We start from the raw sequence: 19036 nt of genomic DNA on the forward strand, positions 1-19036 counted from the left end.
GAGGGGCTGGTATCGCTTTCTGTCACAGTTGCAAATGAGATAACCTAGGGTGTCCTGACTAATCAAGAAAACAGCAGCAGCACAATTTTTCCTTGGAACAGCTTGACATCTGATATGAATGGTTCTTTTGTACTTTTTAAACACCTTTCCTCTCTCAAAGCACTCTAAGACTCCATTAATTAAGCTGCAGAATAAGTTGGTAAAAGCTGAGGTGTTGCAGGCAGTGAATAAGACCGTGTGTGTGCCAGGAGAGGGGAGTGTTTTATTCTTGAGAGATGCAGTGAGATGTGCATGCATGTGCTGCATGATAGTCAGTTTTCATGCAGAAATCACAGCACAGCAGCACAGCTCTTCACAGCTCACAGGGAGAAACTCCCTCTTGTGTAGTGCTGGTCCCTGCACTGGCTTTGTCACAACTTCCTTACCTTCCCTATTGGGGTAATTATATTCCACTGAAGGTATAGAGGTCCTGTGATGAATAAACCAGATATTGGCATCTCTGTTTTGCAAGTACCTCTCTTTGGGCAGATGAACCCTGCAGCTGAGTCTGCAGGAGCTGGTGAGGCACTGGTACAGTGCCTGGAGAAGCTGTGGGTGCCCCATCACTGGAAATGGTCAAGGCTGGATGGGGCTTTGATCATTGTGGTCTAGTGGAGGGTGTCCCTGCCTTAACCAGATCGCCCTGAGCTTTGACACAGGGGTCTCTGCACCTCGAGGTGACCCTTGTCTCTGCTGCATCCACCTTGAGGCTGGGCACCCATCATGGCAGAGGGACTCAGTAGCCCTGCAGGACAGCCCCTCAATCTCAGGCCCTCTGGGTCACACCTCTGCTACCACTGCACGCTTTCGAGCTGCTCACCTTGCATGGAACTCCATCAGCAGCTCTGTCCCTCCCTCTGGTCAGGGAGCTGCTCCTGTTCAGCGGGGAACTGAGCCATGCTTGCTCACAGGTTATCTCTCCAGTGTAGCCAGTGCTAGAAAATGGAAAAGGTATTGGATAATAAATACCAGTGTAACTCGTTTGGCCAGGAGGGATTGTCTGGGAGCAAGGAGTGTGAGGTGTGTCCAGGGTGTGTGTGTATTAGTGAGGTTGCGATACTGTGAGTTTGGCATGGGATGATTTCTCTTTGCTGCACAGACTCCTGGGCTGCTGGATTTACTTCAGTGGATCTCACACTGGGTAACATCTGCTATTGATTTCCACACAACTGGTGTTTCCAGCCAAGCAGAAACACCTAAAGACTTTCCAGTGGTGTTAGTGTTACAGCAGGTTGGAAAATCTCCAAGGAATTATATTCTGTCAGAATGGGGTGATTTATCAGACAGAGTTCTTTTCATGGCAATTTACCATTTTTAGTGGAAAATAGTTTTAAAGTTCAGGTTGGAACAAGGACAGGAAACATCCAAGAGCAGCCCAGGGTCTGGATTAGCTGTTTGGATGTTGACATTCAGCATCCACTCCTGCCTAACAGCAGGTTTGGCATGTGAACGTGGCTCTTTCTGTCTCAGAGGCATATCCTTCAGCTATGGCCCATCTTTGCATATGTGTGATTTTCTTCCATTTTGAAGGGTGAAAAAACCCTGTCTCCTTTCAAAAAATACTGAAATTGTGACAGTATTCCTTTTCTACTAAGCCAGCAGCAAAGTTACCTGCAAAACTGAAGCAGAGGCTTCAAATTATTCTGCAGTATCATCTTTATTAATAAGTTGATGCTATAATCTAATTTAACATGGTGAGAAATGGACATCTGGAGCAGATGTCACTGTGTGACTTTTCCAAATCCCCAGTACCTGCTGGTAGAAGAAGGTTATGGAGCAATGGAGCTCCAGCAGGTAGGCAGGATTGTGCTGATGGGCAGGGGAGGGTACGTGGGAGAAGAACATCAGAATAAATAAAAGGAAGATATTTCTTTTTAAATTAAGGTAAATTACAATGAGTAAAACCCTGGTACAGGTTGTCCAGAGAGGTAGTATGTGCCCCAACCCTGGAAAGATTCAAGGTGAGGCTGGATGGGACTCTGAGCAACCTGATCGGGTTGAAGATGTCCCAGGTTGAACTATGTGGCTTTTAAAGGTCCCTTCCAACCCAAGCATTCTATAATTCTGTGAAACCAAATGGCCAGTAGCTAAACAGTGGGCAGTAAGGACTGAGAAATGGTCTCTGCTTGATCCTGACACCAACAAACTGCTGATGTGAGTGAAGCAGCTCCAGAGGGGTGATACAAGAGACTCATGGAGACATCACTTTCTGGATTTATGCCATCTCAATGTAGCCGTTATAGTTTCTTCTCTGCAGGCATAGGGGTCCCTGTGTTCAGTATGAATATGGCACCTGCCTTTCACCTGGGCACCTCAGCTGGATGCCTGAAGCTGGGACCAGTGAAGCTTGGCTGTGACTGGTGGCTGATGGGGCTTGCCCCATCACCCTTGAAGACCTCTGAAGTGTCCATGGATGTGGTTCCCCCAGATGATGGTACAGGTGGGATGGTCTTTCCAACAGCCCTTTGGAAGGCTCTTGGGTCACTAAATCCCTCCATGCAGGTAGGATTAATATCAGGGTCTGATGCCTCCCAGGTGCTGCAGGACATGCAGTGCTCACAGCCACATGTGGGTGGTGGTGGGGGTTGTGTGTGGCCCTGCTGAAACAGATGGGATCAACCACTGTGTGCACCTCAGCCACACAGCTTGGCCTGACCTGTGTGGAATGAATCCAGCTCCCAAAGAACTTGGCCCAATTTTTTTGAGTTCATGGAAAACATGCACATTTGTGGGGTGGATGAGTTCATCCCTCACCCTCAGGCATCTGCAGGAGGTACACCTTTGCACTGGAGGTGACAGCCTGCACTTGAAAACACCACTACACCCTGCAAAAATGAGATGAGTGTCCAATGTAGGGCAAGGGGCTGCCTTCCCAAGGATCTGTGTGGGCAGAGCCCATGGCTGCAGAAGAGGCTTGAATGGTAACAGTGGCTGTCCTGGTGTCAGAGGGGTGCAAATCTGAAGCTCCTTACCACAGCAGTTGAGGGTGACTACTCAGATAGGATCATTGAGGTTGGAAAAGACCTCTAAGATCACTGAGTCCTACCATTGACATGGCACTACCAAATGCACCACTAAACTGTGTCCCCAAGTGCCACATCCACATGTTCCTTGAATTCTTCCAAGGTGGTGATTTACTAATTCCCTAAGCAGACTGCTCCAATGCCTGACCATTCTTTCAGTAAACAAATTTTTCTTAATCTCCAAACTAAACTTCCCCTGTGCAACCTGGGGCCATTTCCTCTTGTCCTGTCACTTGCTACCTGGGAGAAGAGACTGACCCACACCTGGCTACAATCAACTTTTATGTTTGATCAAGGACAAGTGAACAGGCTCTCAGGCTCCAGTGATGCAGGATAATTTTGTCCATTTCCAGATCCTGTCATGCTTCTGATCATGCCCCCATTCCCAGCCCAAGGGAGGCTTGGTGGTATAGGATCAATCTGGGTACCTGGTTCCAGTTCTTTATTTGTTTCCGGAGCTTATTCAAAATCTCATTCTCCATTCCCCATTTCCAGCTGTGAACAGATGCAGGTGCTCAACACTGAGCACATTCCTGCACCATGTCCTGCTGGCACTGCTGGGGCTCCTGTGGGCACCGCAATGAAGTTTTGGACCTCTGTGGTTGTGGGGATTTGTACTCAGATCTGCTAATTAGAGCTGGTAATGATGCCTCGAACGAACTGCTCCTGTTCTGTTTTTCACAAAAAATTATTTTTGTTGTTTTGTTTTTCCATCAGGAAAAAAAGAAAGAAAGAAAAAAAAAACCTACGGGTTGGCTTAAATCTAATACCTTGTTTTCAGCTGATCTTTTCAGCATCACTGTGCTGTATTGCAGATGTGAGCTGAATGCTGCATCCCAACCGTGTTTCCCCTGACGTGGAGGGTGGAGGCGGATGATTCAGGGCAGATGTCACCCTCTGGTGGAGCCTCTGCCTCTCTCCACGCATTGCAGAGGGAGCCAAGAGAGATTAGTTAGGTAATTTTGCAAGGCAAATGAAATGCCTGTATTTCAGGCAGCATCCCGTCCCCAGCCCAGCCCTTCTGGTGCTTCCAGAGCCTCTGGGACATAAACCAGCACGGCAGAGGTGGTCTGGGCTGAAGCTGAGCCCTCCTCCACAGGGCTGCAAATTGTGGCAGCAAACTGCTGGGGAACTCCTTTCTGAGCAAGTCAACACTGAATGTTACAGGTCACCACTGCTAAAACACTTCTGTTTAGACTGTAATCACATTTTGTTGCATTTGCTCTATCTAGATTTTTGTCTATATTTTATTGCCTGGATATACTGATACTCTGAACACCAGCCCCAGGCAGGAGAAGGAGGAGAAGGAGGGCTTCCTTTCTGCAAAAGCACTTTCCTGCAGGTAAGAAAGGTTCAGTTTTGCTCCAAGGGCCTGAGAAAAGCCTGAGGAAAAAAACACACACATGGAAGATGAGAAGGGTTTTAATTTAGCAGGAAATACAAATGCAGTGATCATCTTCCTTATATATTGAAAAGCTTACAAAAAAATCAATTATATTTACATGAACTCATTAGCATGATAAGTGATGGCTCTAAATTTCCTGTGGCAAACCAGCTGGAGAGGTGAGGATGGGGTATGGGGTAACAGGGCTGTCCTCTCCTGTGCTGGGTACCCCCATCTGAGCACTCACACCACACACTGGGTGTGAGCAGGGACCAAAATTAGGGCAGGGCTCACTTGGGGGTGGCACTGTCCTGCCCTGCTGATCACCCGTGCTCTGGGACTTCTAGGGGCACAAGCCAGAATTCTACAGCATCCCTTGGCTTTGATGAGTACTACAAGATTTTTATCTTTTTCATGATGGTGCCCCTCCCAGTCCAGAGCTGCTCTGGCAACTGGAGGTGACAGCCACACCACCTGTACCAAGGGGCCTGGACCTAAGACAACAGATATTTTCAGAGTTTTGGAACTCCCACTGAAAGAAATAAATAAGCACTTTATATAAGCGCAGATATTTATACACATACATGTATTTATTTTATTGTGATCTGTGCATCCTGGAGCTGGAGGTAAAGTTACACCCGTAACATCCCAGGTCTGCAGCTTGTGTTAACAAGTTTAGTCTTTCTGAGAGGAAAGGATCATCTCCCCCAGAACAAACTTCCCTGGTGATCCCTCAGGACTAAGTCACCCTTCTCTGGGGATGGATGGGGCAGAGGGCAGGGTTTGGGCACTTGGGGGCAATTTGACTGCTAGGTAAGCTTGGCACTGCCCTAAGCCAGCACCCTCAGCACACATTCCCTCACGCCTTTGCATGCCCTTCCTGTTTTTATGGCTCTCACCCACTTCTCCTCTGGGGTTTGCTCAGGTCTCCCAGGAAGAGGGATTAAATAATATCTGAATTGAATGATACATAAATTAAAACCCACTACAAAGGCATGGAGAAGAAGGGCACTTCGAGGACTGGATTTGTCCCAAAACACAGGACGTTCTGCTCTAGAGATGTGTTCCCCAGCATGTGGCAAATGATGGCTCAAACAGGAGTCAGATTTTATCCATTTTATTTAACCAATGAAATTCCTACTGATAACAATGAAAGTAATTTCAGCAAGTATAAATGCGATACAGTTTTAAACAAACCCCATTGTTCCGTACCTATAAATATATTTTTCAAAACCTCATAAAAAGTGCAGATTTATGAATTGCTGTTAAAATGTTAATACATGATTCCTTTGTTTAAAAATGCATTTTTGTCTCTTAACTCACAAAAAAAGAAAGTTCCTTCTGCATCTGTTCAGATAAATTCAAGTCGGGTAACTTAAAAACTAACAAAAGTCACACACAAAAAAATTCCATCCCACTAGGTCAGTCTGTCCTTTCAAAAAAAAGAAAAACCAACAAACCCAACCAGCAACAAGAGGAAAGAAATGATAAAAGCTGCTGTGGGAACCCACAGTGAGCTCCTAGCAGCTGCCTCACCTTGCAGGCAAACCTCCCCTGAAAGCATGGAGCCTGTGGCCTATCCCCGGGCTCAGGACAGGTGGTGACCAGAGAGGCAGGACAGGAGATGTGCCACTTGCCCACAGGATGCTGTAGGAACTGTGGGACCCACAGAGCTCCCATACTTCCTCACTTCCTGGTGGTGGGAGGGAGCTGCAGTATCAGAGCTTTGTCCTTAACCCTCCATCCCAGAATGCCCACACAGCCGTAGCACAAGGAGGAAGAGGCTGACACTGCTGGGCTGGGCTGGGTACAATTTACCCCTGTCCAGAGGGTCAGAGGTGGGAGATGCCATGTAACGCTCCTCTCTGGGCACGGTGCTGCCCTGCCTGCTGCCCCAGCAAGGGGGCTCAGACCCACGCTGCCAACAGGGAGCAATGCTGCCTCTTACCCCGATGTGCCAGGCTCTGCAGTCAGCAAATCAAGGGCTAATTTTTGCACTTGAGAGAGGCTTGGAAGCGTTTTGGCTGCAGAAGTGCCGTGACCATGTTTGTGGTCCAGCAGCTGGTCTGTCCATCCCTCTCATGCCAGCGAGCTGATGCTTGCCCCGTGCATTGGTGAGCAGAGTGTGGGAGGCAGCCTGAAATACACACCAGGGAGCTTAAATACACATCAGGCCCCAGCCTTGGCCGCGTTTGGGTCACGTATTGTCACACGCAGGGTGGCCGTGTGGCTCGCACCGTGCGTTGTGCAGAGAGGGGCTCGGCTCCCCCACAGTCGAGAGAGGTCTGATGCTTCTCCCTGTATCTACAGTGGTATTTTATCTACAGCAGGGTCTGTTTAGCAAGAGCAGTTTAAAGTGGCTATGTTTATCAAGTTTGCTACTTTATGAATTAAAAAAAAAACAAAACAACAAAACAAAAAACCAAACCCCAACAACTATAAATACAAAGACTCTCACACACCAGACACTTGCAGCCTGCGTGACTCATAAACCGCATAATATTCTGTTAAAAAGCTTATTCTACTTAGAACTATACATAGTACAAGAGACTGAAAAGTGGCAGTCGTGGACGGGCATGCTACCTGCCCCAGGGTGGCCCACAGTCAGGTGCTTCCTAAAAAATCAAGGAGTTACAGTAACATGGCACAGGACTGCAAAGCCGATCACAGCTTCTGCTTACACTGCACACGAAGTACCAAGGGGAACACAAAAAAGAACTGGTGTTAATACTGATGGATTAAAGAGTAACTATAAAGATCAAAACAGACGTTCACAGCATGCTACATATATTGCTCACAAACTTTCCTTTTTTTTTTAAAAAAAAAAGGCTAATACAAAACAAGGAGTTGGCAGTATGATTTTCAGTTATGTTGGATAGAAAGATAAAGCATATACATTCATTGTGTGGCTTTCCAGCAAAAGGAGAAAAGGGTAAAATTGAGAGATTTCAAGTTTGCAAAATTCCTGTTTTCTTTAAGCTACAGTTCATATCCAGGTCTGGTCACAGTCGTGAAAAGACCTCTGACTTCACTGCCTAGCAGAGTCCAAGGGTTGCCTATATATTATTACTTTTCCCCTAAAAATGGCAACATCACCCACCACAAGCGGGCTGCTCCTGCAGCCATGTGGGCATGCGGCAGCTGGGCTGGAGGGAAGAGGTTTGGGTCTGGTGGCACGACATGAGCATGAAGTGAGGAATGAAACACAGTTTTGGTGTTTGGAACTGCTGCTGTTGATGCCCCCCAGACTCCTCAACTGGAGACACAATGCTTAGTGATTGACCAATTTTGCCTCAAAACTTCCTTCAAAGGGCTGATGGGAAGAAAATGCAATTCAACAGCAGCAAGTTTTTCTTGGGCAGAATGGTTCCCTTCCCCTGCACCATGTCTGGAGTAAGGAAAGGGTCCCAGCTCTGTTCCCAAAGAAGCCCTCTGGACACCTTGGAAGGAGGCATCCTCTACCACCTCCCCTATGCACAGGCACACAGAAGAACCTTTCAGACACATCAGTGAAGTTTCTTCAGCTGACCAATACCTCAACTCCTTCTGTGTCGGCCCTGTCCCCTTGGGAGTGCCTGTGGTCTGTACACCTCCTGATGCCGACAGCATGGCTTGCTTCCCACAATTACTGTAACAATGGCATTTCCAGCACCTCTAACTACTGTCAGGAACAAGGCTTCTGTTTTCCACAAGCCCTGATGATACTCAGTACCCTAAGAACACCCAACTCTGTCTCCAGCAGCTGCTCCACAACATGCATTTGGATTTTTCCCCATATAGAAATGAAAAACCCAAATCCACTTGTTCCAGAGGTTGGATGCAGTCTGCTTGGCTGCAGGGCACCCATGGGACTGCCAACCAGATGGCCATGTAAGTCTGCCTGGCAGAAGGGGACCTCAAATTCCCTGTTAGATGTCCCTCTGAGAAACATGCACAGCTGATAGCTTAAGCATGGGGCATTTCACCAAAGAAAGCATTTCCTTAGTGGATCCACTGCATTTTTACTGAACTCCAGAGATAGGCTTTGACAGACTACTAAGCAAATACTGAGTTTCATCCTTTTGAACCACATTTAGCATTTTCCTGTCCAGAAATAATCTACTATGGCAATTAAATGTTTCTAAATGTGAGAAAGAGCCTCTGCCCTTAACAACAGGCAGTGATAGAGGAACCTTGTTTTCAAGGTTAAGGCTGGGAGGTTGTCCCTGCACCTGGGAGGCTGCTCAGGGTTGGGAATTGGGAAGACGGGAAGCACTTGATGCAGGACAGGGGTGGTGGCAGGCTGGAAAATGACAATTTTCCCCTTGATGAGCAGCAAAAGATTAAATATCTGCAAGAGAGACCTGATGCAGATTAGGGGGAGCAGCAGCACAACCACCTGCCAGGAAATGTGCACTAAGGAATAAATTAACACTGATCAAGATGCTCCTGAAGTTTCCCCATACTACTGTGCTCTCTCCATCTCTCACACCTGTAATCTATGCAGTAGGTATGAAATACTGTATTAATTTTCATTTGGAGATAAAATGTTTCATTTACAATTCCCAAATATAGGAAAGCTGGTAGATGCATCTTTTCAAACAAACATAATGCTAGGGGACATGAGAACAGTAAACCTGAAGTTCAGGTAATGAAAACTGACATTTTGTCAAGCTCTAGGAATGACTGCTTACAGCAACTAATTCTTACAGCTTTATAGTCAGATCTGCTCTGGAAAAGTTAATTTACAATGAATCCACTCCTTCTTCCTTTGTTTTGTGCAACATCACCCCTTATTTATGGGAGAAGTAAGTGAAAGAACATCACTTGACAGCAAGAAGATTTGGGGTATTTCTTTTGATCCAAAAATTTTTAGTTCAGGCACATGCTATCCACTTACTACCACCAATGAATGTTTTCTGCAAGTAGAGGTTAAACAAATGAACCCTTCTAAAAGGGAGTCCAAATTCAAGATCATGAGCCTGAAATGCATGCCTGTGTTCATGGAAAACAACATGCATGAGAAACATTGAGAACCTGTTCTGCAAGAGCAGTGGCTTACAGTTTAACTGCTTTAGGAGAGAGTTCTCTAAATCTACATTAAGTCCCCAAAACAACTAATTTCATTAACAATCACTGTGAATCACATGGATCTGGTATGTATCATTCCTCCAGTCTCTATGGAAATTAATTTTATTCTATTTTATTTAGGTGAGTCAGTTTCTTAAAAAATCTGACTCAAACATTCAAGTGGGTATCTTCTAGGATTTTGCTGAGTGCCTGAGTGCTTAAACCCCCATTGCAATTTAGGCAGCTAGCTGCTTTTTTCAAATTCCATGAAAATATCAGTAGCACTCCAAACAAAAATACACTTGAAGAATCTGGTGCTTTGACTTTCTGCACTCAAGTAATAGAGCAACAACATGTTTTCCTTTTTGTTCTCTTCTGATCTGTTCTAAATTTATACTTACACTTGTAATTGTTTACTGCAAGTAATGCAGTAAAGCACTGATTTTCCCATCCTTAAATTAGCTTTTTTGTTAATACATAGGATGAGCTGATAGTGGCAATTCTTTAACTCTTACAGCTGAGGTAAATCCTTTTCAAGGATCCAGGTGCTGGGCAAGGGAGGGGATTGTCCCACTCTGCTCTGCACTGGGGCAGCCCCACCTCAAGTCCTGTGTGCTGCTTTGGGTGCCACAATGTGAAAGATGTGAAACTATCAGGGAGCATCCAAAGAAGAGCCACAAGGATGGCGAGGGGCCTTGAGGGGAAGCCATACGGGGAGTGGCTGAGGGCACTTGGTCTGTTCATCCTGGAGGAGACTGAGGCATGACCTCATTGCAATTACAGCTTCTTCGTGAGGGGAAGAGGAGGGGCAGACACTGATCTCTGCTCTCTGGTGGCCAGTGACAGGACTGGAGAGAATGGCCTGAACTTGTGTCAAGAGAGGTTCAGACTGGATATTAGGAAAAGTTTCTTCCCCCTGAGGCTGGGCACTAGAACAGGTTCCCCAGGGAAGCCTGACAGAGTTCAAGAAGTGTTTGGACAATGCTCTCTAGCACAGGGTGTGACTCTCGGGTCTCTCCTGTGCAGGGTCAGGAGTTGGGCCTCTTGTGAACCTCTTCCAACTCAGCAGATTTTATGATTCTGTGATTTGCATTTTAATGAAGGCTTTAGTACAAAGGATATATGTTTCAATTTAGCCCTGATCAAAAATAAATCCATCTACAGCTCACCAAAATTCTCATAGGACACCACAGCACTAGCTGCAGTAGCTATCTGCACAAACTGCACCCAAATTTAAAATTATTATTTTTGTTTTAACAATTATTTCTGTTCTTGTATGATGATACTCTCATGAAATTCACCTGTGGGTAGAGTGTTCTGGGAAATGCAAATGCTTTCTCCAGTTGGCACCTTTTTCACTTCTCTTCATTACCAAAAAAAAAAATAGAGCAATCTCAGCAAGGACATACTCTACAGCAACACATATTTTAAGTGACTCTGCAAGGATAAGAAGCTGTTCATGCTCAAAAGCTCTGTTCCCTACTCACAGTGTTCCCTGTGCTAGCTGGTTAATTTGTACCTATCAAGCTTTCTCTTCAGTAGAGAGGAGACTGTACACTTTGTTTTTATGTTGGTCACAGCTGGGATTTTGTGGACTAACATGAATGCTGGTCATTACCAATTCCAATGAAGGAACACAGAAGGAGAGGATCTACACTTCCAATGGTTATGGTACCCTTTGGAAAAATATTAATGAACAAAGTGTGAAGATTCACATTCATGCATGCTTTAAAAAAAAAAAACCCAAAACATTCCAAGAACACTTGCACATTAGAAGCTGGCACAGTGTGAACCTAAAGCACGCATAAAGTGTATGGTAGCGTTGTCTGATTTTAAACACCTATTCTGAGCAAACATCTATTAAAAATCCCAAATTTGTGTATAAAAACTAGGCTGTAAATTGTTGCACTGTAAATGCAATACTTTGAAAAAAATGCCACGTGGAAAACATTTCCAGATGTTTTAAGTTTGCATGTAATATTAAAGAAAAAAAAGAGAGAAATTGCAAACTAGTTGTACAATGACATTTCCTGTGATGGAATGTCTTGCAGGCCATATGGGACTTAATATGGCACTTAAAAAAAACAAACCAAAACACTGGTTTACTACAAGTTTTATGAAGCAATCCATTTATGGTTTCTGTATTTCAAATCTGCTCATGTACTTTGCTCATGAAGTATATTTCATAAGGAAAGAAGTAAAGGCACTCATGTTTCCAAATGTAAAACTCAACCTACTCCAGAAGTCTTTGCATTTCTGAGGGGAAACAAAGCCATCATATTAGTTAGCCAAATCTAGTTTCACCTCATTTCCAGAGCTCAGCTGTGTTTCTTGAGGACTTCTTGACTTTTCAATGCAAAGAAATTTAAAGTAGTACTAAACAGTTCCTATCACTTGAAAAAAAATGAATGTATTGCATGAAAACTTCTCTCAGCAGAAGCCACTAGGTATGGCCACTACAATCACAACAAGGGGGTGGGGGGAAAGGATCGTAACAATTTGGAAAGTAAATCTAAGCTCACACACATGAGCATCTCAGTATTTCTGAGAAATCTTTGCAGTTAGCTATACAAGATAAATCTGATGTTTTACCCAATGCTCTCTAACAGACAGACCAGTGCTGTCTGTTGGATAGTTTTCTAAATAGCCAACATGACACTTAAAAAAAAATTACTGTTTTTTTCTTCAAAAGGTTTTCACATGCAGAGTCTGCATACTGAAAGTGCAGAAAAGTGTACAATCATTGGGCTTTCCAATCTGGAACGGACAGATAAAGCAGAAAAAACAACATGCAAAGTCAAAGCAAGGATCAGGAAAAAAGGAAGAAAAGAGAAAACTAACTTTAGTAGAGAAAGTACTGGTCCATGGTTTTGTAAATGAAAAGTGTCAAAATATGACCGGTATTTTTTTTCTAACAATTCTGCAACCACCAATGAAAATAAAAGTCCTGCATTAACTTCTACAATCCAACAGAACATTACAAATAAACCTGTCCAGTTAGTTTTGAATGTATATCACAGAAATAAAGGTCACCCTCCTCAAAAGAAATATGAAAAGTCCAAACCAACAGACAAAAGTTGAAGCAGTTAACTTGTGTTCTACTGGGTAAGTTTAAGCATCTCTTTAGGCACTTCACTGGTTCATTAAATGCAATACAAAATAAAGCTATAAATATCATCATTTTGTGCTCTCAAAAATTAGTCAAAAGCAACAGAAAACAGCACAAAAGTGTGACATTTTTGGCAGCTTATTTCTTCCCTTCCCCAATATTACTGGTTGTCAAAAATGCTTTGCTTTGGGGATGCTTTGGCATCTTAGTATCAGGTTGTCTTAAGCCGTAAAAGCTAAAACAAAACTGCTAGGCCTTAGACAATAAAGAAATTTGGTTTTAAAATTTCTTTATGGCTATAGAAGAAGGACACTTTAGCAGTGGCATGTCAGGGAAAAAAGCTTGCTTTCTTTTTAAATATTGCACTTTTCTTTTGTTCACTCACACTAATGCATAGAAACTTTTAAAACTTCGAATATTACAATTTCATGCTATGAAAAAGTTATGGGAAATAATTTCTATATATCCAATATGAAAGAATAGATATACTAGCCTTCCTTTACTTTCCTTAGTTAAAACATTGATAAAGAAGAGAGTGCAAAAAACCCCACAACCCTATTTTTGGTCAGCCTGTGTATTAATTTTATAGGTGCCAACTAAACAAATTGCAACACGTGATGAGCATGGATATTGTCAGGACAACTGAGGGTGACTGTCAGTAAAATAAGACTATGCATGATTGAGACACAGTAAGTGTGGCTGAAATGGAAAATCGTGAGGCCTCTTCTCCTTGTGAAGGGGCACGACAAAGCGTGAATGAATTTTGCACTTCAGTAGCATGCTGTAGGATTTATCAAGATTAATTTCACATTAAAGTGTGCTCGATGTTTGCATCCACATCTTGCATCACCTACAATTGCTGTAGTAAGACAGTGACTGGCAGCAGACTCCAGGACACACAGGAGAATCCAGTGGGCAATTCGATGCAGCACAGCCCACGTGTCTCTGTTGCGAGTCACGACGTGGTGGGATGCTCTCAGGACAGGAGAACTGATCTTCTGCTGGACTCCACTCATCTGAAAAATGATTGCTTGGAAAAAGAAGTCTCTAAGCACTTCACTCCAGTGCTTAAAGAACAAAGCTCTAGGATTGGGTACAATAAAATCAGTTTCAGGATCCTGACCACTGTGCAGCAATCCAGCCGGAAACAATGCAGAGTAGCGCTCCTCAGTGTTACTTTTGTTATCATTAGTAATGTTAAGCATCAAGAAAATAAAACACGTCATTGCACATTACAGCCGCCAAGAAGCACGGCTAAACTTTGACACTAGAGAATTGAATAACCTGATGCTACATCACAAACAGCTTCTGGTGTGTATCTATTTCCAAAGGTCTTTACATACTCAGTAAAAGCCCCTGTACTCCAGGCCAGCAAGTGCTTCAAGTTAAGTGACGAGTTATGGCACGAAGGGCATACAGAAGTTCGGCTTGCATCCGAGCTTCCATCAGAAGTAGATTGACATGAACCTGTAAAACATTACATCAGCTATTTAGCTCATCTCTGAATGCAACATGGTTTATTCAGGCTGAAAATTCTAACCTTTAGTAAAGTATTGCTGCAAGAAAACTTTGTCATTTCTCCCTGTACCCTGCTGCAGGACTACAGTTCCTCCAGAGACAGCTGTGTAGTGATGCCAATATGGACAACATCCCAGGACTGCAAGGAACTAGCCTCAACTGCTGCTTTAAGCAGTCTTCCATCTGAGAAGCCACCTTCCATCTGAGAAGCCACCATTTGTATCCTAATAGCATTAGTTCTTTCTAAATTATATTTGGTTATCTTTACTACTATCTTTGACCAGGTGTATATGAGAACAGAATAAGGAACAGTTTTCATGCCAGATAGGCTAGCAGGAACTCATGCACTGAACCCTTCCCAGGAAGCATTAAATATCATCTCTGAAGGCATGTTGACATTTTATTGCTGAAAAACACCATAAAGTATGCACATATATATTTAAGCATTTCTTGATCTCCAAATCCTAAGTATAGGCATAGTTGACCACTTCTGCATTCTCAGGCTTATCTTCAAAATTTCATAAAAGTAAAGTATCTTTTCTTTTACAGTTGTCTATTCAATTTTATGGAGAAGTGACTCAAAATAATAATAATAAAAATTATTTCCAGCACACTAAATAGTATTTTTGTCAAATTGGTATCTAACACTCAAGGAATGATTCTCATTTGTTTTTTTCTGATTTCAAACAGTTCATGTGAGAGATGCTGCCATTTGAGGTGTCCCCATGTTTTAATTTTCAAGCAGCACAGGGGTCTCTGTGAAGGCAATTTGCTTTGGAGCACATACCTTCTCCGAGTGCTTGAACTGACGCCAGTAACTATCGTACATGCGCTTGGTAGTTCTCTCTGGGTAGCAGGTCACTGTCTTTATGTAAACCTTCAGGCTGCGTTCAAGTAGCTGATTAACTTCTCCATAATCGTAGTCATCATACCTACATAACACAAGCAATCATTCTGCTTGATGTAACTTTCTAAATGCACTGTCTTTTGCAGCATTATGTTCTTAAGCCTGTACACTGGAACATTTATCATACATGGCCAAAAACCACATGTTAAGAGAGGATATGAAAGGCTTAGTAGGATCACAGAATTGTTAAGGCTGGAAAAGACCTTTAGGATGATCAAATCCAATGGTTAACCCTAAACCAGCACCATGTTCACCATTAAACCATGTGCCCTATCCACCATTTATGAACACTTCCAGGGATGGTTGCCCACTTCTGTGGGCTGTTCCAATGCTTTACAAATTTTTCTGCGAAGAAAGTTTTCCTAATATCCAAACGAAACCCCCCCTGGTGCTACTTGAAGCCATTTGTTTTCATCCTGTCACTTGTTACCTGAGAGGAGAGGCTGACCCCCACCTGGCTACAGTTTCCTCTCAGGTTTTTGGAGATAGTGATAAGGTGCCCCCTGCACTTCTAGACTAAGCCCCCCCAGCTGCTCCTCTTAGGACTTGTGCCTCAGACCCTTCCCCAGCATCACTGCCCTTTCCTGAACACGCTCCAGCCCTTCAGTGTCTTTCTTGCACTGAGGGACCCAAAGCTAAACACAGGGTTGGCGGTGTGGCCTCAGCAGTGCTGAGTGCAGGGGGATGGTCACTGCCCTGCTCCTGCTGGTCACACCAGTGCTGATCCACCAGAGTGCCACTGGCCTTCTTGGCCACCTGGGCACACCCTGGATCGTGTCCAGCTGCTGTTGTCCAGCACCCCCCAGGTCTTTTTCACTGAGCAGCTTCCCAGCCACTGCCCCCCAAGCCTGTAGTGCTGCCTGGGGCTGATGTGGCCCAAGTGCAGGACTCGGCACTTGGCATCACTGAACCTCATATAATTGGCCTCGGCCCACTGAATCCAGCCTATTCAGAGCCCTCTGTAGGGCCTTCCTAGCTCCTTCCAGCAAAGCAACACTCCTGCCCAACTTTGTGCTGTCTGTGAACTTGCTTTCCTGAATGAAGGATACAGGCTGGCTTCAGAGAAGACATTTCTGTAAAAATTTCCATCCTGATTCATTTTCTGCACTGGAAGGAGAAATTACACTGATGTGCCAGCAAAACCAGTCTAACTTCCAGAGGTACCATCTCCACTTTAAACACCCAACCTAAAATGATGCTTTACACATGGTTTATTTTTCTGTTTACATAGTTTTAACATGTACTCCCAAGCCAGGGAATTTTTGTCCATACCTGATTCCATACATACAGTGGACATAGTTAAATAAAGCTCTTCTTAGTGTAGTTGTATCAACATCTTCATGTGTTGCCATAGTGTTGTATGTAAGGTTATACACCATCCGAAACTTCTCATCCAGGAGATGCCCAATATCAGAATAAAGCCTGTTTACAAGGGAAAAGCCATGATTTTCCCAAGTATAGTCCTGCAGGAAGAGAAGAAAATATATAAAAACACAAATGAAGTGAATTCCCTATGTCATCTTCTCTACAACTCAACAGTTTTTATTGTCTGATAGTTATGACTTTAGTCTCTTCCAGAAGTTTGCATTTTGAATCCTTCATCCACATCACCTGCTCCATTCCCCCAGAAATTCCTGGCAATGGATATCAAGTTATGACACCCCAACCCCAGATATCATTAGCCTACAGGCGAAAATGTAGCAGGAGCTCTCTGGTCACAGACAGCAGGCACAGACTTTCCCAGACATTTTCCTGGGGAAGGCTGTGAGAAGATCAGAGAAAAGAATGAGAAACAATTCTTATCTTCACTTGTTACACCTGTTGTTGTACACATTTGGAATGCATTATGGAGATTGGTTTACCAAAGAGTGATTTCTTAATTGACACTGGATAGTGTTCAGATTGATTGACCAATTAAGTCAAAACTGTATCAGACTACTTGTAAGAGTTACTGAGTTTCTTAATAAGTATAGTATAATATAGTATGAGAAGTATAGTATAATATAGTGTAAGATGATATAATAAAGCAATTTATCCACCCTCTGCAATCACAGAATCAAGGCTAATTATTACCCGGCTGGGGGCCTTGAGGCAACAATTAGTGACCCTTCATGTAGGTGAACACACATCAACCTGACATTACTGACCCCTTCAAGGGTACAGACAGACTGGGGTGACTATTACTGACCCCAGCCACGTGTCTAACACAAACTGGAGACCATCTGGACCTCTCCATCAGAAGAATTCAGGCTGACCTCCAGTGTTCCCTGCAAGATGGATTGGACACCTTCTGCCCTCCTAGAGAGGTAACTGTGGTCTATGTCCGGGGGTGACATGAAAATCCCCAAGCTTCTCCTGAAGCACTTAGGGAATCTTCTTCTGCTTTGCCACTCTGACCAGTATTTGTTCCATGTGGGACTGGCCTTTAAGTTTAAAAACTTGTTCCTCTTGGAGGCTTTGGTTTAGCTCCAAACAGAGATGGTGTCTTTACTTCCAGCAAGGATGTACAATCATTGGATAAAGTACTGAACTATCCCTGAAAAAAATGATAAAATCCAGGCTGCTTTGGTCTTAGACAAGCACCTGGATTGCAAGATAAAAGCCTGCCTGCTTATATGAGGAATGGAAAATCTTTGCTGAGTGGTGGCACAGCAGCAAGAACCATCCTGCTCCAGAGCAGGGAGCAAGGGTGCTCTGCACTGCCATCATACAGAAGGCGAGAGCGTGCCCACATCCTTGTCAAGTGCTCTATCATCCCATCACTGACGGCATCTTTACAACTGAGGGCATCGTCTCCATCCTTCCTGTTTCTAGCTGTTTTCCAAAGGTACTGCCAGGCCAGGGTCCTCATCTGGGCACCTTGAAGCATGTCTCCTGTCCTGTCCCCCTGAGTAGGACAGCAGGGAAGAGCAGAACACTGCTCCATTGTCTGATGCAGGCATCAATGACATAGAAAACATATCACACCATCATGTTTGGCCACTGGCTGCCAGTACAAAAGACTGTAAGGCTTGTTAGAAATATGCCATACTCATACAGCCCTGGAAAGATGTCCAGGACATCACAAAAGCCTCTGAGAGCCAGAAGGCCCAGAGGGGGGAAAGCGCTGTTGACTAACAGCAATTGATCTTATTATCAGTGAAACCTCCCCCCACAAAAAACAAGCTTAAAGACATTCTGCTGTGTACAAAATACCTTTTTTCTATCAATAAATTTAAAACCATAGAGAAAAAGGCTGTTTTGTTTTAACAGAGTAAAGATTAGACTTATTGCAGGTGTTTGGGATGCTACTGAGATTTAAGTATCATCAATAGCAGAGAATTTGGGAAGCTGTGGGTATGTACATCCAAGTGCTAAGAGTAGGACATAATAAAGTTAAATTATCAAGGTGACTTCTTTGAATGTAAGCCAGAAGCTGTCCTGTTTATTTAAGAGCAGAGATGTTTCAGTTCCAATTTCAACTTCTTTGGAGCTTTTTTCCAAGGGAGCCTGCTGCTCCTAAAGTAGTTAGGCAGATTGCTTGATTTATAGGCACTGACTATGCCTTATTCTTTTTGGCAGCAATAACCTTCTTCAGGCTCATATAAAGACCACAGAATAAATTATCCAGTTCAGGAGAGACTGTTATAAAGCTAAATACATTTCCTGAGAGCGATCATGGATTCTTTATTTTACAGTCTCAGATACATCTTCTGACCACAGAGTTTTCCTGCATTCACTGACATTTAAATTGAAAAGTTCTCTGATTTGGTTGAAGATTTCTTCCATTGCTTTCCATTTACTTCTAGACTTCTTACGAATGTGCTCTATAAGATAGAGCAGAACCACCTAGAATATCCCTCCTGTTATATATAATACGAAGTTCATGATTCTGGTCATGGCAAAGGATATCAGTATATAAGACAATGTACATGTAAAATGCATATTCTGTTCTTCCAACTGAGAAAAATGTATTAAAATACAGCAAAAACTTCAGTAATCATATTTAGAAATTCCTTTTCTTACAT

At 43.6% G+C, this 19036-nt stretch overlaps 1 protein-coding gene across 3 annotated transcripts in view; it reads right to left on the reverse strand.

Moving 5' to 3' along the window:
* Nucleotides 1–5547: 5547 nt before the first annotated feature.
* The window catches only part of SESN3 (sestrin 3), a 45266-nt gene continuing 31777 nt past the window's right edge, over nucleotides 5548–19036 (reverse strand). For all 3 annotated transcript variants that reach the window (XM_021544965.3, XM_085575268.1, XM_085575279.1), the window contains exons 8-10: nucleotides 16302–16492; nucleotides 14910–15054; nucleotides 5548–14071 (exon numbers count right to left, since the gene is read on the reverse strand). In XM_021544965.3, the coding sequence (XP_021400640.1) occupies nucleotides 13985–14071; nucleotides 14910–15054; nucleotides 16302–16492 (423 nt within the window). In that variant the 3' untranslated portion in view covers nucleotides 5548–13984. The remainder of the gene's footprint in view (nucleotides 14072–14909; nucleotides 15055–16301; nucleotides 16493–19036) is intronic.

This window comes from Lonchura striata, chromosome 1 (assembly GCF_050655825.1).
Source record: "Lonchura striata isolate lonStrDom1 chromosome 1, ASM5065582v1, whole genome shotgun sequence".
NCBI classification, from domain to species: Eukaryota; Metazoa; Chordata; class Aves; order Passeriformes; family Estrildidae; genus Lonchura; species Lonchura striata.